Genomic DNA, 25573 nt, shown 5'->3' with positions numbered 1-25573 from the left:
AGCATCCAAAACAGATGTATTTCCAAACACACACACGACAGTGCTGTATAGAAATACATACTTCATAGAGTCCATCTGCATACACATCACAATTGGGGCCAGCATTTGTTTGGAACCTTCAGGTTATTAATTTCTCAGGGAATACATTTTTAGAAGCGCATATTGAAGAAATCAGGTCCAGCTCTGGGTGCACTTTTCTTCCCCACTCCAACAGAGTGATCTACCATTCTGTTACGCGGGAAAGATTACAGGAGAGGCGGGCAGGCGAAAACCACCTCAGAGTCTGCTGGATTGTCCCTCCCACCACAGGGTCTTTCTACTACCAAACTGCAGGGTGGAGTTGCTGTCATAAAGATCCTGAGAGCAACTCCACAAAAGGAACAAGATGCTCCACTTTGCTTAAAGCACTCTATACTACTTCAATCATTCACAAAATTTGTCGTGTTCCTGTCACATGATTATGAACAGGCCACACTCTTTCCATTTTTAAACAACCCTGCCACCAGCCAACATGGCTGCAGTATAGGGCACTGAATTACAATTTGAATGACGTCCCCAGACAAGTGACAACAGGGCATCAAAAAAAAAAAAAAAAAAAAGGGAGAGGAAAAAACCATGTACTAGATGCAATTATGGTAAATATTCACAGGCAGTAAAATTTTAGAACCGACATTATACCGTGCAAGATGACTGAACTTAAGTTATTCAGCTGAAGCACTTCAAGATTTATTCTGCCATAAGTTCACAAAGGCAGAGAGTAGTAAATTTGACTATAATCTTAATATGCTTAAAGAACAACATTTTTGTTTTAAAAGGATATTGTGTCATATTGATTTGGAAAAGTGTTCTTCCCTCTGTATTAAAGTACTTTAGCACAGATTAGCATCACCAATTTATTCAATTATTCCCTTTACCTTTGACTTAGCTGATTTTTTCCTTTTATCAACACCTGTGGATTCTTTCTTCTGTACCTAATAAATGAAAGAGAGATGTTAAGAGTCTATTGCACCCCCAAGTGTTCTCTTAAAATAGATGCCCATCGAAAGGTGAGAGATACATACCAAGCTATAAACTTCAACCTTTATCTCAAAGTCACTGGCCACATCTTGCCTTTAAAAAAATGGAAGAAAGGGTTAAATTCAATTCCTAAGTCTAATACAGTTTTCCAAGTCAAGTTTTACAAATCAAATAAATCGCAACAGAAGCTTTGGTAGCTCCTACTGTATCTATGCCTGTCTAAGGGCCGCAAAAAGCAGCGGGCAACCTGAGGCAGTCCAGGGCTCCGAGGCAAACAGCTTGACAAGTGCAGTGGTGCCTCGCAAGACAAAAAGAATCCGTTCCGCGAGTCTCTTCGTCCTGCGGTTTTTTCGTCTTGCGAAGCAAGCCCATTAGCGGCTTAGCAGATTAGCGCTATTAGCGGCTTAGCGGATCAACTGATAAGCGGCTCAGCTGATAAGCGGCTTAGCGGATCAGCTGTTAAGTGGCTTAGCGGATCAGCTGATAAGCGGCTTAGCGGCTTGGGAAAAAGGGGGGGGGAAACCCCGCAGGAACTCGCAAGACATTTTCGTCTTGCAAAGCAAGCCCATAGGAAATTCGTTTTGCGAAGCACATCCAAAACGGAAAACCCTTTCGTCTAGCGGGTTTTCCGTCCTGCGAGGCATTCGTCTCGCGGGGCACCACTGTATGTCTTTTCCTGATTGTCTTATGGAACATCAGGACCAGGTGTAAGCCTGTAAGATTTTGGAAGACCATCTTAGGGTAGCTTTCACTGCTGTATTCACAGCTCTGCTGCTCTCTTGCTCTCAAGTATCCCCCAACCAAGACTTCTGAAGCATATGGGATTAATTCTTTTCACTCAAACTCCTGCAGAAAGCTTAACAAGAGTTCAAAATCAAGAGTGTTTGTCAAAAGTGGGCTTGAGACCTCTGCCATTTTACTTTAGGCAAGTAGGAACCACTCCCAAACTAGCAGCCCGATATCAAGGCAGCAGTATAGCAGACAAGTAAGCAGGTGCACAAATATCGAGCTATTTTTCTCCAGCTAGAACAAAGCAGTGTATTTTGGAGTGCAAGGGCACCAGAAACAACAGTCCTGCAGTTTGAGGTGTGGGAAAGTCAAGCAAACATTCACTATTTTCTTATGCGCCATCCTAATTAAAATGATTGCAGCTAATCTACCGTTTCCCAGTATCTGAAAAGAGGAAGACTGGGTTGAGGTGGGAGTGAGAGAGAGCAACATCCATTCTTTTTGGAGGAATAAAGTTTTCCTTAAATGTGCTTTTGGATCTCCAGAACTTTATTTTTTGAAGCTGCTGCTGTGTTTTTAAACTAAGCTTTGTTCTCAACGCTTCGTTGTGATTGTCAACAGCTATGGAGGGCACAAATGGTTAGCATATAACATTGTTATAAAGAAGAATAAAATTAAGTAGCTAAACAAGTAAGTACTTACAGCGTAAAAGTAGTAGTGAAAGTAAGAGCATCTCCACCGTTCAGGGAACTTGCAGTACTTGCTAATGGTGTAGCAACCATGTTTTCTGCTCCTGCTTTTAACATTATTACGTAGTAGTAGTTTGCTGTTTCTGTGAATAGTTTAAGCAGTCTCTCTTAATCTGTTTTACAAAAGCAGCTAACACAAAGATTAAAGAACAAAGTGGTTCAGCATTTTTGCCTCCAATCAACTAATTGCACAGTTTAATGCACCTATGTTTATTTTTTTATGGTTTATAAGACAGTTGATTTAAGATCAAGTTTCACAGTGATATAAAGATTTTGTAAAAAATTTCAAAATGGAATGTGGTGTGTTATTCAAATGAAATGATGAAACTCAGGGAGAAGCTGGAAGTATTTTAGTCAAAACTGCACACATGGCAAGATCACAAAAGTACAATCCTATACCAATTAACTCAGAGTAAGTCCACTGAACACAATGGGACTGACCTCTAAGGAGACTATACACACACACACACACACACACACACACACACACACACACATATACACGATTGCACTGTATATCAGCCTACACCAACCCAAATATAAAAAGTGGTAGATTTTTTTTGTTTTGTTTTTTAAAAACCATTATTGTTTTCCTAACATTTCCCAGGTGCTCCTTAATTTCACTATATTCACAGTTCTGGGAAGTAGTCAACCAAAAACTGTTTTGTTTCAATTATTAGTACTTCTAACTCATTAAAGCACTTCTGCAGCAACAATTGGCTTCTTCTGCTACTGCCTGTCTTCACTACTATTGCTGCTGCTGCCTTCAACTGCCTTCACATTGCCAAAGGCTGAAGGCATCAGATATAAGGCCACAGTAGTAGCTGGTATCTTGAGCATTAAAAACAGCAGCTTAAGTTGCTTAAACACAGTGATTAAAGTGTACAATGGCTTCAGGAATGTGGGGAAAGCGATCTAAATATGGAAAGAGAAGGAAAGCAAGAGGAAAATGGTGGCGGAAAAAGAGGAGGTATGAAGTTGATTATTGGAACATAAACTGCCAATCACTGGAAAATGGAATGCAACAGCATTGATTTGGGGAACATTCAGCTAGGAGATTTGGGGTGGATGAAAGAAATGTTGCTACACCTTAAGAAAGAAAGAGGAGTACTGCAAACTCATAATGCTGTAAGGAAAGGTAACTCTGCTCTAAAATTCCAGTTCAAATGAAGATGGACTTGAGAGGCTTTCTCAAGAGCAATTAGTCTCATGGAAGATGTGACCTGCAAGCCAGAGACTTCCTGACTTATAGGTCAGTCTCTGTATCAGCTGCTACACTAAACCATAATTCCAACCACACAAGCACAGCAAATGGAATTACCTGATTTCTGGACAGTGCTGCATACAAAGTCTGCTTTTAGAGGTAGGCGCATTTCTGACAGAGTAACAGAGCCCCTGGATGGAGAAACTCCACTAGGCATTGAATCAGCTTTAATCTTCTTGCTTTGAGATCCTTCATTTTTTAGTTTGTTGAGCTCTTCCAATAATGCTGTTCTTTTTTCAGCTGTACAAACATAAAAAATAAAGTAGTTACATATATGTTTCATAGCCAATTACAGGTTGTTTTCAAGTCACAGGCACATCCCACAAAATGTTTAAAATTGAATCCCATTGTTGGATCAAAACCAACCTCTATCTCAGTGTTTCCCAACCGGTGTTCCGCGGCACACTAGTGTGCCGCGAGAAGTTGCCGGGTGTGCCGTGGGAGGGAGGCGGGCGAGTCGGGCAGCTTTAGCCCCGTGCCTGCTCTCCCAGCTGGAGAGGTGACGCGCGCCTATGGAGGCTCCTGCCATAGGCGCGCGTCACCTCTCCAGCGGGGAGAGGGTCGGGGGGGCTGCTTTAGCACGCACGGGGCTAAAGCAGCCCCCCGCGACCCTCTCCCCGCTGGAGAGGTGACGCGCGCCTATGGCAGGAGCCTCCATAGGCGCGCATCACCTCTCCAGCTGGGAGAGCACGCACGGGGCTAAAGCAGCCCCCCGCGACCCTCTCCCCGCTGGAGAGGTGACGCGCGCCTATGGCAGGAGCCTCCATAGGCGCGCGTCACCTCTCCAGCTGGGAGAGCACGCACGGGGCTAAAGCAGCCCCCCGCGACCCTCTCCCCGCTGGAGAGGTGACGCGCGCCTATGGCAGGAGCCTCCATAGGCGCGCGTCACCTCTCCAGCTGGGAGAGCACGCACGGGGCTAAAGCAGCCCCCCGCGACCCTCTCCCCGCTGGAGAGGTGACGCGCGCCTATGGCAGGAGCCTCCATAGGCGCGCGTCACCTCTCCAGCTGGGAGAGCACGCACGGGGCTAAAGCAGCCCCCCGCGACCCTCTCCCCGCTGGAGAGGTGACGCGCGCCTATGGCAGGAGCCTCCATAGGCGCGCGTCACCTCTCCAGCTGGGAGAGCACGCACGGGGCTAAAGCAGCCCCCCGCGACCCTCTCCCGGCTGGAGAGGTGACGCGCGCCTATGGCAGGAGCCTCCATAGGCGCGCGTCACCTCTCCAGCTGGGAGAGCACGCACGGGGCTAAAGCGCGACCGTCGCGGGGCTGGGGCGGGGGAAGCCCGAGCTTCCCCCTCCCCCAGAACGGGACCCAGAGCTCTGGGAGCTTGCGGGGCTGGGGGAGGAGGAAGCCCTCCGCCAGCCTCCAAACCATGTCGGGAGACAGCGGGTGGGCGCGCTACGCCTCTCCCGCTGTCTCCCGAGTTTGCGGGGCTGGCGACGAGGAGGAGCAGGCTTCTCCCCCCGCCAGCCTTCTAGCCAAGTCGGGGGACAGCGGGAAGGGCGCGCTACGCCTCTCCCGCTGTCGCCCGAGTTTGCGGGGCTGGCGACGGGGAAAAGCAGGCTTCTCCCCCCCCCCCGCCAGCCTTCTAACCAAGTCGGGGGACAGCGGGATGGCGGCGTTCCTTCGGAGGACGCCCCGTGCTCCGCGCTGGTGTTGGCCAGCCTTGCGCACCCGGGGGATCTCCCCCCAGGAGCGCAAGGCTTGCGGGCGGCGCAGAGCACGGGGCGCCCTTCGGAGGACGCCCCGTGCTCCGCGCTCGTGTTGGCAAGCCTTGCGCACCCGTGGGGGCGCGTGGGGTGCCCTGAAACAGAGGGTTCCCCATGCTGCGGACTGTAGCCTGCCGCCCGATGCGCGGGGCGCCCTGAAGCAGAGCGCCCCTCGCGCCAGGCAAACATGGGCCAGCCCCACAAGCTCGGGGGACAGCGGGGAGGCGCAGCACCGCCATCCCACTGTTCCCCGACCTGGTTTTGGGGGGGGGAAATAAAGGAATTTTTTTTCCTTTATTTCCCCCCCCCAAAAAAAAAAGTAGGTGCGTCCTATGGGACGGAGCGTCCTAAAAATATGGTACTTACTATTTCATAATAAAGTAATTATAAAATACCGGTACTTTCTTTGTGTTTATTTGATGCCTATTAAAGAGAGTTACTTTATATATAGTCAATATAGGCACAGAGTTAATTTTTTAAACATTTTCTAATGGTGGTGTGCCTCAAGATTTTTTTCATGAAACAAGTGTGCCTTTGCCCAAAAAAGGTTGGGAAACACTGCTCTATCTAATGAACTCATTTCGAACAGAAGTCAGTTAGATATAAGAAAAATGATGGCCTTAAGGGTTTGCTTTTAACAGGTGATATTCAGAGGTAAATGGAGGCTTTGGGCAAGCCAACATTCATTCACACTAGCCTTTATAAAGTTTTAGGGTGTTCTTAAAGCCATCACCACAAGATGTCAGAAAATTTCATAGATCAATTGCACATTGCTCTAACACTTTCTTCGAATCTTTTATTTATGGAAAATTTAGATAAGGTAGCTTATTGCTGAAGAATCACTTTGAGTAAAAAAGAATACAGTATGCTTAATACACTCTAGTGTGATCTTTTGGGCAATAAAGCCTGTTATGTTATTTACATAGAAAGCCATCTTTAAACAACCACCATACTTGCAATGAGAAGTAGTCTCTCAGCTTCTGCTTCTTCTTGTGAACCCTTCCCATGTTCCTCATCAGTACAACAGTTTAGAGCTTGGCTGGCTTGATGTATTACTGTTTGTTGCAGATTGATTTCATTATTCAGCTCCTAAACATGTAGTCAGATAAGCAGACTTAGTTAAACCTCAAACCATTATTTTGTCACATCTCCTTCAGTTTCTTTGGAAACGCACCCACCCTGAGGTTTCTCATCAGCAACTGAGGCTGGTGCAGACATAGCTCTGCTCATGTTATCCAGTTACAGGATTGGACTGCAGGCTTATACACTCCCTTCTTATGAGTAAATTCTCTCAACCATGGACAATCAGCCATAGTTAATTCTAACATGGCATTCAAAAACTATGCTAAAATCCAAACTGCTAGTGGCCCCAGGTAACTTCATTTTTACTCCTGAAGTATGTATGTTTATAATCCGTGTAGGAAAAATAAAATGGATAGAATGAATAATCAGTTTTCCAGGATTGGAAGGCAGCATTCTAAGCACCTGTAATTTGCGTTTGATGTTGATTTGATCAGACGTTCCATTCCTTTTCTCCTCAAGCCTGGAAGAAACATCTTCTTTACGAACGATCACTTGCTTTATTGAAGGACGATCTACTTCTTTAAATCGCTGTGATCGATAGGCATCGATACTTCAAAAGAAAAGTTCAGTTTTAGAAAGATACAGAGCAAAGTATTTGACCAAATAAAGTTGAGAAAGTGCAGAGGCAAGAAAGGGTTTACAACAGAGATTGACTCATCCTGACCAAATTGAGATAGAGGCACAACCAGCTTTTAGGACCACCCTTAGGAAGATTATAGCAATGTGGATTTATTCAAAGACACAATGATGGCTAAGTCAATGTTTCAGGAAGTGCAAAAGTGCTGCCCTTCTACTTTTCCCATGAGGCCATTTTCCAGAAAGAAATCTAGATTAGCCTTAAATCAAGCGTGGGGAATATCAGGCCCAGGGGCTTCTCTATCTGCTTTTCAAGACTCTCCATAAGCCACAAGTACAATTGCTGGCTCTTTCATTTCCCACCACTGACATCTGAATCCAGCCCTCTGCATAAGGTTTCCCAGAAGTGTATGTAAGCCCTCAGGCTGAAAAAGGTTCCCCAGACTTGGCTTAGCTGTTTTAGTCCTCTCTCTGCATTGTACTAAAATTTAAGAGGCTGAATAGAACGCTTAGCCAAGTGGTTACCTATACAGATTACGCTCCTCTGACAAGGACCCAATGCTGCTTCCAGATTCAGTTCTGCAGACAGATGTTCTTTGAAACTTGTTGGACTTTGGACTATCATCACTTGCATTGCTCGCCTCATCAACCAATTTACATGGGGATGCAAAAACCTGGAAGAGACATAGATCTTTGATCATTCTATGTGCAATTAAAATTCAAAGAAATACAACGTTATAATGCTGAGAATTGGATTTTAATAGAAAACTGAGAATTACAAGTTTGAAGGCGTGTTTTCCTCATTGTCTAGAATTTGAGTCTATGACAACCTGGACATACACAAATAGCAGCATTAAATTAAGCATCTGTTCTTACCTCTGGACTTGCAACAGCAACAGACTCTGTTAAAGGTGTTAGGAGGGACATAGAGGAAATATTCAGCGGCTCCTGTTCATCCTCACAATCAGCTTCCAAGGTCATACTCATCTCTTTTTTAAGTTTCTCTATGTCAGGCCCATCCTCTTGAAGAACTTCATCAAAGATGTCACTTATCACCTGTGAACTATTCATTTCGTCATTCGCTTCAGGCTCAGGCTCTTTGTCTGGAAAGTAAAACACACAAAGTCAACTTAAGGGCCAAAAGCCTGGGTAAAGAGGAAAGGTTCAGCTAGGTTCCTACAAATAAATGTGGCACCAGGCATGCCTCCCTGGGGGACAGCAATGCATGAGCAGGATGGCGAGGCACCATTGTTTTTGTATCACCATCCTCCAGACCAAAGAAGGGTCTCAGATGACAACTGCTGGGTCCAGGTCAGTTCATGTGGGGAGAGACAGTCCTTGGGGAATACCTAAGCTACACAAGCCTTTATACGTCAAACAGGCATTTGGAATTGAGCCTCAAATAGCAACCAGTGCAGTTGTTCCAGAATTGGCATTATATATTCAGACCATGCTGCACAGGTCAACAATTTGACTGTCAAATTCTGCACCAGAGGAACTTTCCATAGCATCTTTAGAGATTGTCCCACATGTAACATATTGCAGTAATCAAATCTAGAATTTGCCAGTGTATATACAACAGAAGTTAGGCTGTACCCGTCCAGATAAAAGGCACAGCTGGTCCTCTAACTCTAAGCTGATGGACAGTACTCCATGCCACCGAGGCAACTTGACCCTCAAGCAACAGTTATAGCTAAAGATGGAATGTAACTCCATCCAGACCAGGCCAAATCCCATCTGTTTGTTCAAGAGAACAACCCATTAACTGTGTCTCTGTCTTGTCAGGATTAAGTTTCAGTTTATTGGCTTTCATCCAGTTCATTACTGAGGCAAGAGGTTAAGCTAGCCCATACATTGTCACACCTGCAAATGTAAAGGGACAGAGCTGTGTGTCATCAGCATATTGTTGACAATGCACTCCAAAATTATGGAGGACCCCTACTGACACTGAATGCCAACAGCCTTTCCCCCAACTTTCCTTCTTTGATAAGGTGTTAGTGCCTTTCTTCATACAAATACTAAAAACAGGTCTAGTGACTCAAGAAGGGTATGATATAAATTTATAGAATCATAGAGATATTAGGGACCCCAAGGGTCATCTGGTCCAAGCCTCTGCAATGCAGGAATTGCAGCTCAAGAATTCAGAACAGATGATCATCCATCCTCTGCCTAAAAACCTCCAAGGAAGGTCCACCACCTCTCCTGGGAGTCTGTTCCACTGTCAAACAGTGCTTACTGTCAGAAGTTTATTGCTGATGTTTAGTCAGAATCTCCTTTCATTGGTTTGAGTCTACCCTTCAGGGAAGGAAAAAACAAACTTGCTCTATCTTGCATAAGACAGCCCTTAAATCTCTATCTCCTCTCAGTCTCTTTTCCAGGCTACACATAACTCCCTCAACTGCTCCTCATAAGGCTTGGTTTCCAGACCCTTGATCATCCTTGTCCCTTCTCTGCACACCTTCCAGCTCAAACTCATTCTTAAATTGCAGTACCCAGAACTGGATGCAGAACTCCAGGTGTGGTCTGACCAAGGCAGTTTTCCAGACATGCACTGTCACCACGTAATATTTTCCAATCACTATCAAGGAGCCAAGCTGCATGTTAAAGACCATCAGTGGTTTAGGGCTAAGCCAGACAACCTTTGAGGCACAAAGCCTAGATAACTAGAATTTAGTACAAAGAATTAGGAAATACAAACCTTTCTGTTCCTCAGGAAGTTGCTCAAGGTTTGAGGTGGAAAGTGTTTTTACAGGAGTCTGTGGTGAAAAGATTTTCAAGGGACTGAGCTCTTTTGTCTTTTCATGTTCTGAAGCGCCTGTAAGTTCCAAGGAATAAGTTACTTAAGTAGAGCAAGCAGTTATTAAATAAAGTTCATAACTAATCTATGTTAGGCCATTTTACAATGGACTTGTACTAGGCTAGACTTTGAGACACCCAGCATCTACTTGCTGATGAAAAATCTCGCTTCTCAGGCAGCAATATGTAGTAGTCCTATTAATCTGACATTTCTATCTAAAGTTCTAAGTGGCACGCCTTATGATTCTTAGTAATTCATATAAACATTGGAGATAATAGACAACATAGTGAACACACACGCGCCCTTCCCAACCTGCCCATATGTCATTTTCATACTGAATTTGGAAAGTTCCAAGTCCCAGGGATTGAAATCACAATTATCCAATCACCCAGGCTAGGCGCTATTTTCTACCCAGGGAGAGGATGGATGGGGGCAAATGTACGACTCACATGGCATTTAAAGAAGTAGTGGAAAAGTTGCAGCTGTCCAGGTAATGCTGAACAATGACTCCTGTAATCTGACAGAGGCAAATGGAGTCCAACAACATATGGAGTGCCATACGCTCCCACCCGCCGTAAGGGAAGTTATTGGCACTTTGAAACATAAATTAGGCTTCTATCAAACAATTTACTAGTCATGATTCAGACTTATTCTTTCATGTTCAGATAATTTTACCATGGAGCAGTTTTATCAGAGCATTCTTACCAGAAGTTATGCCTTCTACGGCTATCTCTACAGCCTTTTCTTCGGCTACCTGTGAGTTGTCATCAGAATTGGGAAGGTGCTTTGAGTTAACCTGAACCAAACTCTCCTAGAAAAGTAAGATAATTCAGGCCTTTAAGTCAAGTCATCAGGGTATATTCGACTGGTGTCCAATTAGTTTAGTTGTATTCAATATTACCTGTTATTATGTTCAATATTTTGGGGGATTTTTACTGTATATTTTTGATTTTTGGATGAATAGTGATTTAGAAAGAAATTTAATAATAAATAACCTAAAGCATTCTTAAAGGTTCCCTTACAACAAGTTTCAATATGTTACCGATTTTGTTTCTAGGCGTTTTTTCTTGGAGTTCTCTTTTCTTTCAGCGCTCCACAAGTTGCCCCTGTCAAAGCAGCCTCTGATGCATGCAAGTTCTTTTTCACGTTCCTGAAAACATTCAAGACAAAAGTGGATGCAGTCTCAGCTTATGCACTACATCTCCAACAGATGTCTAATATTCAAGTCTAATCATTCCATGTTCTTACAGACAAGTAGAAACTCATACCTGTTTGAGCTGCTGTGCTAAACTAGCAGTAGAGGATACTTCATTCTGTCTGAAGAGTCTTTCTTGGATTGTCTTTGTATTTGGAGTGATAATGGGAGTCCTGTGTCCTCCAGTGATAACAGGACTTTGTGTGCTACGCTCCTGGCAATGCTCTCCAAAACGTTCCAGAAAAGGCTTAATCCCTGATCCTCCTAGAAGAACAATGGATTTTTTTTCATCAACAAGTTAGGTTCTTCATTATTTAGAAGTAACACTGAAGTGCAGCATTATTCTTTTCTTCTTGATACACACAGTTATACAACTATACTAGATTCCATATCTGAACATGTTCTGATGAGAATTGGGGCAGTTAAAGCATAAGTACTTCTCAAAAAGCTATAATTATTCACACAAGCATCATTCTGCAGTGGTATCCAACTAAGTTGCACTCATAACCCCATTGAAATTAATGGTCTGAAGTTTATCATGTCCATTATTTTTAATGGGTCTACTCTGAGTGGGACTAGGGTTGTCTACAGCCCTTTCTATCCATTCCAAAAACTTTTAATACAAAAGACCCTAATTTTGCAACTGAGGTAAGGTACACAACTTCTCAATCTAGGTCTCTGGAATCCCTAACAGATGGGCTTTCCAAAGCGTTAACAGAAGTGCTTTCAAGCTGTCACCCATGGTTCAACAAGAGTTAGTTTCATCCAATTTAGATCAGAAGGTCAGACATCCATAACCAAGTGAGAAAGCAGATTTATTGTAGAAAATACTAAGCTGCTTAACATTTTTAAAACTTTTATCATCTGGAAATGCATAAAATTTTCTTAAAAGCTGCAGCCCAATATCAAATACCACCAGGCAGAATCTAGACACTCTTTTATCTTGGAAGAAACCTAATTGCACAGGCTGATGTAACTGTGTGAAACTAGTTTTGAATAATGCTCAGATAATTATTCTTCATCTCCAATAAAAAAATGGAACCTTTTAAATATGTCTTAATTCTTATGAAAAAGAGGTCTTCCAGCACAGTAAAATAAAAGAATTTAAGCAATCCCAAATCAAAAGGCATTACCCCAAAGTATGTTCAAATCAACACACCAGGAATTGCTTCTAAATAAACATGCACTAGATCAGAATAGGTGGAGGTAGAAAAATTAAGGGGTCTGACACAGTAGCATGGAGGCTACATGGTACCAATACATTTGAGTAGATTTCAACAAGTCATCTCTTAAGTTGCCATCAATTCATGTGTAGAACTACACGAAACTTTACTCACTACCAAATACCATATATGCAGACAGAGAATCTGTTTATTTAAAGCTCATTTTTGCAGTTCATAAAACAACTTATAAACATTTTAAGCGTGAAATTACAAAAAACATTTATATTTTTTCTCTCATGACTTGGCTAAAACTTTGCACACAGTATATTCCAGGTATGCTTAAAACCATTCAAATTTCACTCCGACATGGCCATATCACTTACGTCAGCTAATTGCAGAAATCATTTTCTATATAAAATTCTGGTTAAAATCTCTACAGCATATGCTGCTTTAAATAATGGTGCAACCCTTCACCTGGTGTGGCTGGTTTCTCCTTAGAATCAAATTGTACATGTGTTCCCTTGAGTCGCTCCTCTTTGGCAGAAAGTGGCTGAGATAATGCAGGTTTCAATGGTGGTTTAAGGTTGGCCTTTTCCTGCAGCAGTCGTTTTGGTACCTCAGTCTCCTTAGAATGGTTGCTAGTTGTTCCTGAAGATTTTGCTATGGAATTATTAGTTCCCTGAAAGGGGATTAGAGAGAACAGTTAGTTGTCACTCTCAGCTCAGAAAGACAACAAAGATTATTATCCACCTAATTTTTTAATGATTTCCCAGATGCAGCACTACCAAGTGTGGAGTTGCTGCTCTAAATTATTCTACTGGGATAGCTAAACAAATGCTTCCATCTCCTCCACTGCTGTTTTCACTAACACAGCTAAAACAGCCATTTGCAACAGGGATCAGAACTTTACATCGTCTCTCTAATATCTTTATGTGCATTCCTTAATACTTGCCATTTACAAAAGGATCTCAATAAGTAACTACCTGGTGAAGTATGCTTATATATGATTTTATAATTGACACTAGACTTTTCAGCCTAGTTTATCTTTTAAACATGTTACAATTGTTCACAAATTCCCCAAAGCCTGACTCAGATTAGGATTTTGCTACATTTTGATGTCTGTTAAGGATAGCACTCTACAAACTCGTATTTCCTTTCCTGAAACTGCCACCTCTATAGCACCGTCTTAAATATGCCAGCTCCTAAACTGTTTTCAATGGGGCCAATTCTCTAGGAAGGGCTGCAAGGCTACATCTTCATATTGTCAGTCTCTCCACTGTATGATAGAAATAAACATCAGATTAAATATGATCACTTACCAATATCTCAGAGTTTGCCGACTTATTCACAGATGGCTCAACAGCCCTTTGCAAACAGGATGCAGCATCCTGCTTCACACTGTCGCTATTGATTCTAGCAGATGCTCCACTAGTAGTGGACAATTTGGATAAACAAGTCGTACCAGGCTGTTCTTGTGTATTGTTTTGCCTTGCAGATGGATGACTTAGGTCATTTTCCCAGGAGCCAATTGTAGCAGCAAGGTTAGCTAAACGGCCTCTTCGACCTATTGGGGTATCAGTTGTAAGGGGAAGTTGTTTGGGTGGGGAAATGACGCATTTGTTTGATTCAATAGGAGAAATACAAGAACTTTCAGACACATCTGAAAATTAAGAATACAGAGAAGTAGTGTTATGGAACTATATGACACACGACTATTAAAGCAATTCTTACTAAAAAAAATACCAAATGAGATAAAAAATGTTCTGAAGCAAGCCAGCTTGCCCAACTACTTCTAAACATATCTATAGCCATCACTTGTGGAATATTACAAGAACCCACAGGGGAGAAAGGCTACTTTGTTTTTCTTGCCCTCCCAACAAGGGAGACAAAAATGTTGAACCATGAGAGAACTCACACTTCATATTTGACCTATGTACCAGAGGATCCCATGAAACTGAATACAATAGACATAATGCAAGTTTGTGTAACGACCAAGGATTAACCGGTGCTAAAAGTATGGGATAAACTTTCACAGTTGTCTGCATCAAGTAAGAATCGCCTTGAGGCGATCAGAATTTTTTTTTATGAGTTGGGAATGACAGCTCCTTTTCCTTTCAAGTCACTGATTCATGGTATGTGACTAGTATAGCTACTTATGGGCAGGCAAGCCAAACTAGCTTGAACCAGAAAACAACTTCTTCCCCCAAGGAAAACATTTTACAATTTAGATGTATGGATACCTGCAATTAGGTATCTCTTTTTAAACACCACAATGGCATGAAGAGATACTGAACTTTTCCTTGCTTATTTCTTTGCAGAGATTTTTTAAGCTATGCATATCATGCACAATAGAGACATACCGTTGTCCCAGCAGCGTCGTTGTTCAGCCAGCTTTTGCATGCGTGTTTTAACTGAAGCAACAGGAGTTTGCTCAGATTTCGCATCCTGCTCTTCAATCTCAAAGGACGGGGCAATAATCTGAGAGGTAGGAGCCATCTCAGAAGCAGCATGGTCTATTGAAGAAGAGTTAATTGGATACCTATTCTCTGAATTAGAAAGTGGAACATCCACATTGTCCGAACAACGTCTTTTGGATGGCGATGGCTTTGTACTCGCCTTTGCTGCAGCTGTTGTGGGGGAGAAAGCGGATTTAGCTTTTAGGCTAAAGCTACAATGGCAGTAAATACAACAGTCAGTTAAGAAGAAATTTTAAACTACCAGACAAGAACAAAAGTTCACCCTCCTTTGATTCCCCTCCTTAGACAATTTCCAGTTATTACTGTGTCCTCCCCTCCTTTACCTTGCTTTAAAAATGATTTAATGAGTCAAACTGTCTTAACACTGCTTAGGAATTCTGAATACTGTATTAAGTAATATATAAATACTATGATACAAATGAAATAAACATGTGACAGTTTTGTTTATAAAATGCCTGATATAGTTCAGCATTAATCTACATGGTCTTTGTTACACTTTAGTTCCAGAATGCAGCCCCATAATTAACTAAAATGCACTTTGATATTACTTCATAATGTTTATCATTACTAGATATCAATGTCATTTAGCTACTAAGTGAGAAACAAGACAACTTAGCAGGTAACTTTACAAGTTTGCCCACACAAAACCCTGTACGCCTGTGTATAATCACACACGATCTCATGCAAGTGAAAAATACCTTCTTCGCTAGGCTGAAGTGGTTGGTTACCAGCTTCTGACAAAGGTTCTCTGCTCCTTTTTGTTTGTGTTGTGGGCCGCACTCCTGCTGTAGGCCGCCCAGCCATCTTCTTCTGCAAATTTTCCCTCCTTGCACGGGTTCGCTCTAGAAGTTTCTAAATATTACACAAAGATTATTTTGGGTAAGTTGATAATGGGACTGCACTGCTTTCAGGTTGTTAATACAATCAGTTCCTTGATGAAAGTGGGATGTCAGCAAGTAGCATTTTAATTTCTGCAGCTTCCTACAAACAAAAGCTATGATTTTTTATCCAAGGAGGAGATAGGCAGTTTCAGTGCATAAATCAACTGCAATGTCTTAGTTGTGTTCACTAGCAGGACAGAGACTTCAGAACGTTTTGGAGAACCTGCAATAAAGTAATGTCTAGTGCTTGCCACAAATGCTCAAACTACACAAGAGATATAAAAATGTTTGTCTGTACTTGAATTGCAAGTCTCAAGGAGTGCAACTAGCTGGAGCTGTGACACCTAGTTTTTTGAGTGACACCATTGCAGGTGGCTCTTATTCACAAAAAAATCTGTGTGGATGAATGGACGAAGGCAAATCACATGCTCTTAAACCCAGCTTATTATTTTATGTTGTATATCATTTTAGAATACAGTGGTACCTTGGGATGCGAATGGGATCTGTTCCGGAGCCCCGTTCACATCCTGAATAGAACGTAAGAAGTGACTGCGCGAGTTGCTGCTTCCACGCATGCGTGTGACGTCATCTTGACCGTCTGGACATGCACGAGTGGCAAAACCCAGAAATAACATGCTCCGTTACTTCCGGGTCGTCGTGGAGCGCAACCCGAAAATACTTATCCTGAAGCATATTTATCCCAAGGTATTACTGTATTATTGTTTTTAATGAGCGTGTCCTGCACGTTATCCAAAATTTGGTAGAAGATTGGATCAGAAAGATTTAAATACAGAACAAGTACAACCAGCAGGGGGAAGTATTTGCAAAATGAAGGAATTTTCCAGTTCAGGAAAGCAAGACAAAAAACCCTTGCTTGTAGGCAAGGGTTTTTTCCTCAAATTACTAGGAATGTAAAAATAGTGGCTCTAACTATTTAATGCTGGTCTACTTGCATGTTCAAGACTATCCAGATGTGAGATTAAATAGCAAATATGTAGCAATTCAACAGCTAAACAATAGCAATTTAAAGCTGGGAAGCCTGCCAGTCACATTCCATTTGGTTCCATCAGCCTATTACTTCCAAGTATTTTAGTCATTACACATCAAATGTCATTTATTAGGAATTTTCAGCTCCATAAAACTGGCCCGGAACTGCAGAGCTGAAGCAAAGGGACCCTCTGGCCTCTGCCACCAACTAGGGGACTAGTGTCCCAGAAAGAACATCACAGCAAGGAGAAAACCAACCTGGCCCACCCACCAACCAATTAAGAAGCATCTGCTTTCCTGCAGGAAAAGACACTCAGTTCCAACTGCTGGTTCCCCTGGGACTGCAGAGCTGGAGGGAAGCATGATCTGGACCTATCCATCAGCTAAGCACTGCTACAGTATGCATTTTGGGGGAGGGGGGGTTGTATTAATGTAAGCTGTTGCTTGTAAGCCGTTTTGAAGATGATTAGATTGAAATACGTGGTATAAATCTTTAGAACAAAATTGCAGCTTTCTAGACCTTCAGCAACCCTATCCTCAGGAAAGTTGTCAATACAATTCAATTATCAATCAGAATCACTTGAAACCTACATAAATAAAAGTAGCACTCAAAAATGCTCATTTCTTTATTTCCTCAGAAGTCCCAAAAGCTAGGTGCAGTTATTGAAGGAGCCCCCATTTTCCTATTTGGGGTATACTGGGTGCATTAATATGTGCCCCTGGCTGACTAATGATCATAACAAAACACAGGTCTCTGTGGCTTGTGGAGCCGAAACTGCTGGGATCTGAATATCTAAAATCAGCAGGCTAGAACCCTAGAAGCAGTGGCATTATTTGGTCTAAGTGACTAGCCATGTAGTCACTTCTACACTTCATGTAGAAGTAGGCCAACATGTTGAGCGTAGAACCACTGGCAGAGGAACAGGAGGCTGGGGGGAGCGCCACGCCCCTGGCACCATCGGGGAGGGGGGTACCATTGCAGCTACCCTCCAGACACGTGCCATGCCCCCCACCGCACCGGGCACCATGCCCCGCAAGCAGCGTGCCATGCCCCCATCTGCTCTCCGTCCCCGGTGCCAGAGCATGCAGCTTCGCCACTGCGTAGAACTGAAGACAGAATATGATGCAGAAATGCTCCCTTTTTGCTTCCCTTCCTTTCAAAGTTTGTCCATGGTGATACGTGCAAGGGCACAACTTTCTCCAACTCTTTTCTATCACCAGCACCTCCACCCCTGAACAAACTCATCCTGCTGCTGAATTGGGACACAGGGCAGAAGAGAAGCGGCATAAAGGATATATCTTTGCACGTACCCATACCGATTCTCAGCTAATCTGGAGAACTGTAGAGATATACAAGAACATAGGAGCCTGCTGGATCAGGCCAACGGCCCATCTTGTCCAGCATCCTGTTCTCACAGTGCGAGACGCCTGTGTGAAACTTGCAAGCAGGATTCAAATAAAAGAACACTCTCCCCTCCTGCAGTTTCCTGCAGCTCGTATTCCGAAGTATTACTGCCTCCAGATGTGAAGAATAGCCATCATGAGAACTATCCACAAATGTGCATTATTAACAAACTCTAATTGAGACCTATAAACAAGTGGAATGCATCAACTGTACTATATATTCTAGCACGAATTAAAGTCACAGTGTGCAGACTGTTTACAATCCTTACCAAATCCATATAAAAAAAGGCCATTACAGTGGTACCTCGGGTTAAGTACTTAATTCGTTCTGGAGGTCCGTTCTTAACCTGAAGCACCACTTAACCTGAAGCGTATGTAACCCGAGATACCACTGCATTGCCATATTTCAAGGAGGAACATATGTTATGAGTTACTGGGCATCCGAAGCAGAGCTTGAAAAAATTCAAGGTCAAAAGCTTTCATTTGAAAACTGCTGACACTGCAATATTAAGAGTTAAATACAATATGCAAACCAAGCTATGAGAATTCAGGTCCAAGTAGATAGAAGCAATACTGGACTTCAGTGTAGATTATGATGATGCCCAAGACAAAGGAAGCAAGAAGAATATGAAACCCAACTATTATAAATTAAAAATGCACTTTTCTATCTTCTAATGCAGTAGTCCCATCTCCATAAGCCAGTTCTTGAATCTGACTTTAATAGTTTCTTGCTAATTAAAAACAATATTTAGTTCTTATTCCAAAATGTGTTCAAGAATGTAGCGCTTACAAATGTATAAAGTGTTCTGCTTTACTTCTCTACATTAATACAAAAGTGTAAAGAAAGACATGGTGCATGCAGAAATCAAGATACTTTTTCCATGTGTTTGGAGTTGTTTTCCTTCACATCAGAGAACTCCACAGGGAAAGGCATAAGGTTTCCTTGAGGCAATAAGTTTTAATAAAAGCTTGCCTGTCAAAGCAATCTGCCTTTTCCATTGTACTGGAAGGAGGACTTTTGGCAGAAGACTGGCATGGTTATTAAAAAAAAAAAGATGAAGTTGTAAAACTAGTGAAATATCCTTTTCAAGTTCCAGATGCTTTAAAGATTAGCACAGCATCCAATACTGCAAACTATTTTAAATCAACAATTCAAATCAGGTTTGATTGCTCTTAACTCAAAAAGAAGTACAACTGCATCTCTAAAAAGGGTGTGGATTAGCTGGAAGATTTCCAGCACATAGCACACTGAAGTTGTTTAATAAACAGAACTTGAAAACGGGATCTCTTCAGAACTAGTCTCATCAAGTCATTCACTTCCAATTAAGGAGAAAAACTGAATGTTTGAATGCAGCATCAGAAGCAAGAAGATAACCGTCGATTCTGACACACCCCTCATTGTGTAAGCTGAAAGACCGCTTAAATATAATTTAAATTCAGTTAGCACGGAGCTGCCGAGGGCACCTTGATAGTGCTCCACATATTTACTCAGAGTTAAGTTGTGCTGTGTTCTGTTGGCCTTACTTTCAGAACGACTGCAGCTTTGAAGTAGTAAAGAACACAAGGAATTTGTGCAAGTTTCAAATTTCTTAACTGGTTTTCTTACAATACAGATTTTATTTCAGAGGTTTTGACATTTTAGAGATCTGTCAATCCTATGCACAACTTCCTTGAAGTAAATCCCACAAAGCTCCATGGGACTTATTTTAGAGTAAACACAGTATTGCACTGTAAAGATCCCTTTCAAATTAAAGACAACATAATGCATCAGTACCTTCCTTTCTGTTTAAGAGCCTGTGGACAGAGACAGTCTTATCTTTAAGTATTTGTTCAGCACTTCATATACTTTGGGCATTTTTAAGTGGTAAATAGTAATTTTCATGCTCTGCATGCAGACACTAATATTTCATTCCACATTTGAATGTGACACGTTTAAAGGTCAACAGGTTTTTTTTAATATATCACCATAAAAATACAGAAATGTATTTTTACATGACACCTAGTAGATTACTGTTTTTAAAAAATAAGCATTAAAAAAATAGGCAGTGCTGTGCTTTAGTATATAGTTCCAGAATCTCATCGACTTCCCAAATGTTTAAGTTACTTTTAGAAGCATTTAAGTGAACTCTTGGAATAATTCAGGAAAAAGTGAGAGTGACATCGTTTGCTTCTGTATTCCTGCAGTCATTCTGACCAGCGCAAAAGAACAGCTATTTGGAAATGCCACACCCATTAGTCTCATTTCCCTCCTCTGAGTCACGACAAGAGAAAAGAGGCAGTTTGGAAAGAATGAAAGTGGAAAATCAACGTGCTTGGAGTTGGCTATTTGAATTATGTTGGTTTGCCCTTTTCCTTTGCTGGCTTTTGTATTAGGACCCGGAGCAAAGAATTAAAACAAACAAACCAAGAGCTCCAGGTCCCCAGGAGTAACCAGATCCTCAAACCCTCCAAGCCGCAAGGGCGATCCCTGACTATGCGCCACTTTCTGCGGGGTCGACTTTCAGCCTTACAACTGCGATTCATTTCAAAAGCATTACTTTTGACATATATCGTGTCCTAAAAGCCCCCTGCGCCCCGAGAACGGCAAAAGGCACACAGATTTGGCATTAAAACAAATAAAACATTCCGGGGGCGGGAAGGGAGGACTAACTAAGGGGCGGAGAGAGAAACCCAACTGAGCGCAAGGGGGCTTGCACGCCCATAAAGGCAGCCTCGTTGGGGACTGACTCCCCCCCCCCCCAGTTGGCTAGGTTTACTCAGAGGTGCTGCCACGACTCCAATGCTATTACTCTCGAGTAGGGACGCATCGCAGCCCGAGGAAGGGCCGCCAGGACGAAGCCCACTTACATTCATTATTATTTACTACATTTGTTACTCGCTGCATGTGTCATTATAATTTCTATACCACCTTTCAGGATCAAATCCGCTTTCCAACATTTAATTGGGTTTATTAAATCTGTTAATCACCTGATGATGATGATGATGATGATGATGGACTTTCTATTCCGCCCTCCATCCGAGGATCGCAGGACAACATGAAGCGACTTAAAGGCAAACCCCCCCCCCCAAAAAAAAACCCACCTGGGCCCAATTAAAGCCAAGCGGGAGGGAGAGGAAGGCCTTGCCCGCCTCCTGCCCTCTTCTCCAAGGGACTTAAAAGACCCCTCGGCGCCCCGCTTCCCTCCCGCCCCCCGGGCTCCCTCAGCGGGCGCCGCTCACCTCAGTGAAGGGGTCCATCTCCGCCACCGAACTCCCCCGCCGCGTCTGGCTCCCGAAACAGCCTCTCCCTTTTGAGCCTCCGCGGCGGCCAACCGCCGTCCGATTTTGAATTTCAGCGCCTGCCACAGCCGGGGGGCGCGCCGCGCATGCGCCCGGCTCCGCCCAAGCTCCTCCCTGCCCGAAATACGCTCTCAAAGGGACGGGGGCGGGCACTTCCCCGAGAACGCATGCGCATTTCCGCCTCCCCGCTCTTCCGAATAAAACAGCTCGCGCCGCCTGAAGGGAGCGGGTGGGTGGGTGAAGAGGATGACGGTCGGGAGCGTTAGCCATTCAGGCGAAGCTGTTTTTACGACTTCTTTGCAGGCCTGGCGCTGTTGGACTCCAACTCCCATCAGCCCCACTGAGCGTGGCCAATGGTCAGGCGTGATGGGAGCCGTAGTTCAAAAGACCTTGAAAGCTACATAGTGTCCCCCCCTAGTCTACGTTTAGAAACTGACATTTTTAAGGTTGTTTTTCTAACGAAGCGCGTTTCCTTCCAAGAGCCAGAGGCACAGTCCAAGCCTAAACCTGCTCACCTGGGATTAAATCCCACATTATTTAAATTTGTCTACCGCCCTGCGCCTACAGGCCTCAGGACGGTTCACAACATAAAATCATATGCCACACTGATGTCTCTCAACAAATGAAACTGATCTGTAGAAAACACAGCTTGAAAAGAGACAGGGCACGTGTTTTTGTAAACTAATAAATCTTTAATTTTTTTTTTTAAACCCACAACATAAAATCACAATATAAAAACACAAGATAAGTCATCAAAATAAAACGAACAACCCCATAATTCCCCCCTGACACATTTTAAAAGGGCATTGCATGTCAGTCAGTGAAAGGCCTGTTTAAAAGAGGGCCATTTTTGCCTGTTGGGAACTCTAGCGCTGTGAGGGGAAATAGTCGCCACCTAACAACTCTCAGCGCCCTTAACAAACTGCAGTTCCAAGGATCCTTTGGGTGCAAATGGGGCGGGTGATGCTTGAGGAAACCGCAGTCCAAATTATGGCCTTCAAGACAGATAGTAACTGCAGAAACCTCCATGGTTTCTCTGACAGGGCAACCCCCCATACCTCCGATTTCTGTGCTTGAAGCTATCAGAGAAATCTGAATATAAGACAAAGAAAAAAGAAAGGAGAGAGAAATGCCAGGGTCAATCAACCTTATGAAAATACATTAAACAGTTGCTTATCATAACAGATTCCTAAGGTAATCGGTAAAGATTCCTGCCTCCCATCTCTTGCATTATTTTAAAAAAATGAACGATGTCCGTCATTTTCTGTTTTTTCTTCAGGTACAAAAATATCTATAAAACAAGCACAAGAAAAGGAATGTATTCTGCTAGGAATAGCTAACTGCGGGACCAGGTATTATGTTCAATGTTACTCAGCTATTTCCCTTGGAAATAATGTTTTGCCCAAAACCCGATGTCATCCGATTCACTCGAAAGCGGCGTCAAACACCAGCAAATTGCCCCCTGCAATGTTTGGTGGTGGAAACCCTGCATTTCACGATAGGATATAAAATGAGCCCTCTGTGCCCTAACCCGTGGGTGGGGTCACTGCGGTCCTTTTAAAGAGGTCTGAATGAGGCTTAACTTCTGCTAGACTCTGTTTTGCTGAGCGCAAAAGAAATGTGCTCTGCACCAGCGCACGTTATCTTTTCAACATGCAATGAGACAAGAATACATATTTCTTTTCTTTTCTCTACACTGCAGTATCGTACGTGAGATGCATAGCCATTTTACAAAGATCTCTGTACAGTCGTACATTGGGAGTCAAACAGAATCCGTTCCGGAGGTCCGTTCGAATTCCAAAGCGTCCGAAACCAAAGTGCGGGTTGCAGGAAGCCGCGAAAGCCCTGTCGGAGGTTCGTATTCCAAAAGAACAGTCGAAAACCGAAACAGTTTCTGGGTTTCAATCGTTCGGGAGCCAAAACATTCGAGAAGTAGGCTGTTTGAAAACCAAGGTACAGTTGTATTGATTCTCTATTGATTTACCATTCATTAGATAAAAGGCTAGTGCAGCGGGAAACAAAAAACTACTTGCTGAGGTATACAGTTTTGCTTTCCATTCTTTGTCATTCAACAAAATATATTTTGCTGATTTTACTCGGCATGCATTCATGCTTCAACCAGAAACAATATAGTGCCATTTCTAAGACAGCATTTCACATCTGTTTTCCTCCCCTTTAATCAAATTATGATGATTTATATATTTAAATATGCATTCATAGAGCTTTGGCAGCGTAGGTCACACAGATTAATCATGGGAATGTGCCTTTCAGTTCTATAACGGTCTACTCTCACAATCATTTCAGTGTCTGAATGGCTCCACTTGACCTTGGCTCTCCAATGCAGTGGAGTCATTCAGGGATATGAAGCTGCCAGAAAGCATTCTTTATATAATCTTGGGGGTGGTGGAGGTGGGAGGCATCAAGGCAATCACTTGATCAGGAGTGCACACATTTTGGAAGAGGTCATGTTTCATGTTGTGCATATTAACATGTTCCACAAGGAAGAAACATAAGAAGAGCATCTATGTGCAAACAATGCGGACAATTGTTTCTGTGAAGCGGCAGGAGCAAGGTCCCCCCTCTTCCCACTACTGGGGCATCTCCCTGCTAATAAAATAACAGAACAAGAGCCGGGGGAGAGCAGTGTTCACTTGATTGTCTGCTTCATGACGGACATTGCCTCACATCCCATCCAAGTCATAGTAGTGGAAAAAATCAGCAGGGCTGGATTTCAAGCTGTCAGTTTCATACGCACACTCAAACATGCATATAGAAAGTGGGAAAGAGATTTATTTTTTAAAAAGTTTTCTTGAACGCAGTACTTTTTGGAGAGGGAGAAACCTATTTATTATTTATTTAGAATGCCTGTCTGCTCTTTTATAACCCCAAGAGCTTCTCAAAATGTCTTGCAAAAGATTCCAAATAGACATGGTCTATTAATTCTTTACACACACTTTTTAATGGGCTGTGTGAACACTGATATGTGAACATGAGCCAGTCGCTCCCACTAAAAAACAGGTGTGTTATTATTTTAATGCTTAAATAAAGTTCCATAAACTATCAAAGGCATGGGAAAGTGTTGATCATTGCGGGAGTGCCTCCGAAGATGGAAAGACAATCACCACAGTGTATATATGCAGTATGCACATGTCTCTTTCGGAAGTGATGGTCATACTTAGTTTGCAGGGTTGTGCTTGAAGCTCTAAGAAAGCTTGCAAAGGCATTCTGATCGAAGAGAGCATCAGGACAGAAATAATTAATGTATGTACAATGGGCAAGGATAGCTCTACAATGTCACTTTCAAGTCTGAGAAAAGCTATCAGCTGCACACAGTCTAGGTTTGCATAAAAGCCTTGTGACGTGGCTCTATTCTCCCAGCAACCAGGGTGAGTAAAATGCAGGTCATGATATATTATAAGTCGCATGACACAGTCGGTCTGGCATTTAGAAAACCCTAGCTTTCAAAGTGTATCCAGCTTTCAAAGAAAAAGGTCTGAAAATTTGTAAGTGTATGTATAAACTACCCTGCCATGCAAAGGTAATGCAGTATTTACATTCATACTTCTGCCCACCTTTGATTATTCCTCCATTCAGTTCAGATGTAAATATCCTTTATGAACATGGAAGGTAAACCCCATATTTGTTTCACCTGTCTCTGAATTTTTGATATTTGTACACATATACATAAAGAAATCTGTAGACAAGCACGGTAGTAATTATGCGCTAATGATAACATAACATAACAGTTGTATGAAAACTTAAGTTGGCATAGCTTTGCCCATTAATATATGGTGGCAAAAGCTTTTCAACTTGTGCATGTTCTTCTTCTACAAAAGGTACTGAGCCCCTGTAAGAGAGCAGGGAAAGTGGCAATTATATCAGAAGTTTGTCTTGTGTGTCGCTGCAAAAGGCAGGGGAGAAAAGATATGGCAATCCTTCTCTTTACTTACATTCTTCAACGGCCTTTTTAAATACAGTGGTTCACATCTCAAACTTTAAATATAGCCTGGGTTTTCGTTGGCCAGTTTTAGAATTCGCGAAGACGGGAGAGAATTCAAAGACATGCTTGGTTAATTTCTTCTGTGTTAGTTTGTTTCTCTTAGAATCTATTTGCCAAACACATTCCAGTGTTTTCAGTAGTGTTGGTTTAGTAAGGCTATTTGGCAGTTTTTTTAAAAAAAGGAGAATTATTGTGACTCAAGTGATAGGATGTGGTAGGATGAAGTCACAATATGACATCATAGAAGCTTCAATGCAGTGTTC

At 42.7% G+C, this 25573-nt stretch overlaps 1 protein-coding gene across 3 annotated transcripts in view; it reads right to left on the bottom strand.

Annotated features, from left to right (window-relative positions):
• The window catches only part of ANLN (anillin, actin binding protein), a 38005-nt gene extending 12474 nt beyond the window's left edge, over positions 1 to 25531 (bottom strand). The window contains exons 1-17 of one of the 3 annotated variants that reach the window (XM_083706261.1): positions 25261 to 25531; positions 15458 to 15611; positions 14643 to 14909; positions 13602 to 13942; positions 12757 to 12961; positions 11193 to 11383; positions 10967 to 11074; positions 10630 to 10735; positions 9826 to 9942; positions 8004 to 8230; positions 7653 to 7801; positions 6954 to 7101; positions 6422 to 6557; positions 3817 to 3999; positions 2449 to 2578; positions 1062 to 1110; positions 915 to 971 (exon numbers count right to left, since the gene is read on the bottom strand). In XM_083706261.1, the coding sequence (XP_083562387.1) occupies positions 915 to 971; positions 1062 to 1110; positions 2449 to 2578; positions 3817 to 3999; positions 6422 to 6557; positions 6954 to 7101; positions 7653 to 7801; positions 8004 to 8230; positions 9826 to 9942; positions 10630 to 10735; positions 10967 to 11074; positions 11193 to 11383; positions 12757 to 12961; positions 13602 to 13942; positions 14643 to 14909; positions 15458 to 15563 (2520 nt within the window). In that variant the 5' untranslated portion in view covers positions 15564 to 15611; positions 25261 to 25531. Of the gene's footprint in view, positions 1 to 914; positions 972 to 1061; positions 1111 to 2448; positions 2579 to 3816; positions 4000 to 6421; positions 6558 to 6953; positions 7102 to 7652; positions 7802 to 8003; positions 8231 to 9825; positions 9943 to 10629; positions 10736 to 10966; positions 11075 to 11192; positions 11384 to 12756; positions 12962 to 13601; positions 13943 to 14642; positions 14910 to 15457; positions 15612 to 21250; positions 21411 to 25260 lie in introns of those variants that run through there. The other 2 variants (XM_083706260.1, XM_083706259.1) reach the window with 2 other exon arrangements.
• Positions 25532 to 25573: the final 42 nt, after the last annotated feature.

The sequence above is a fragment of the Podarcis gaigeae genome, assembly GCF_964106915.1.
Source record: "Podarcis gaigeae genome assembly, chromosome: 12".
Lineage (NCBI taxonomy): Eukaryota > Metazoa > Chordata > Lepidosauria > Squamata > Lacertidae > Podarcis > Podarcis gaigeae.
Note: the sequence above shows the minus strand (reverse complement) of the source record. Positions and strands in the feature narration are given on the sequence as shown.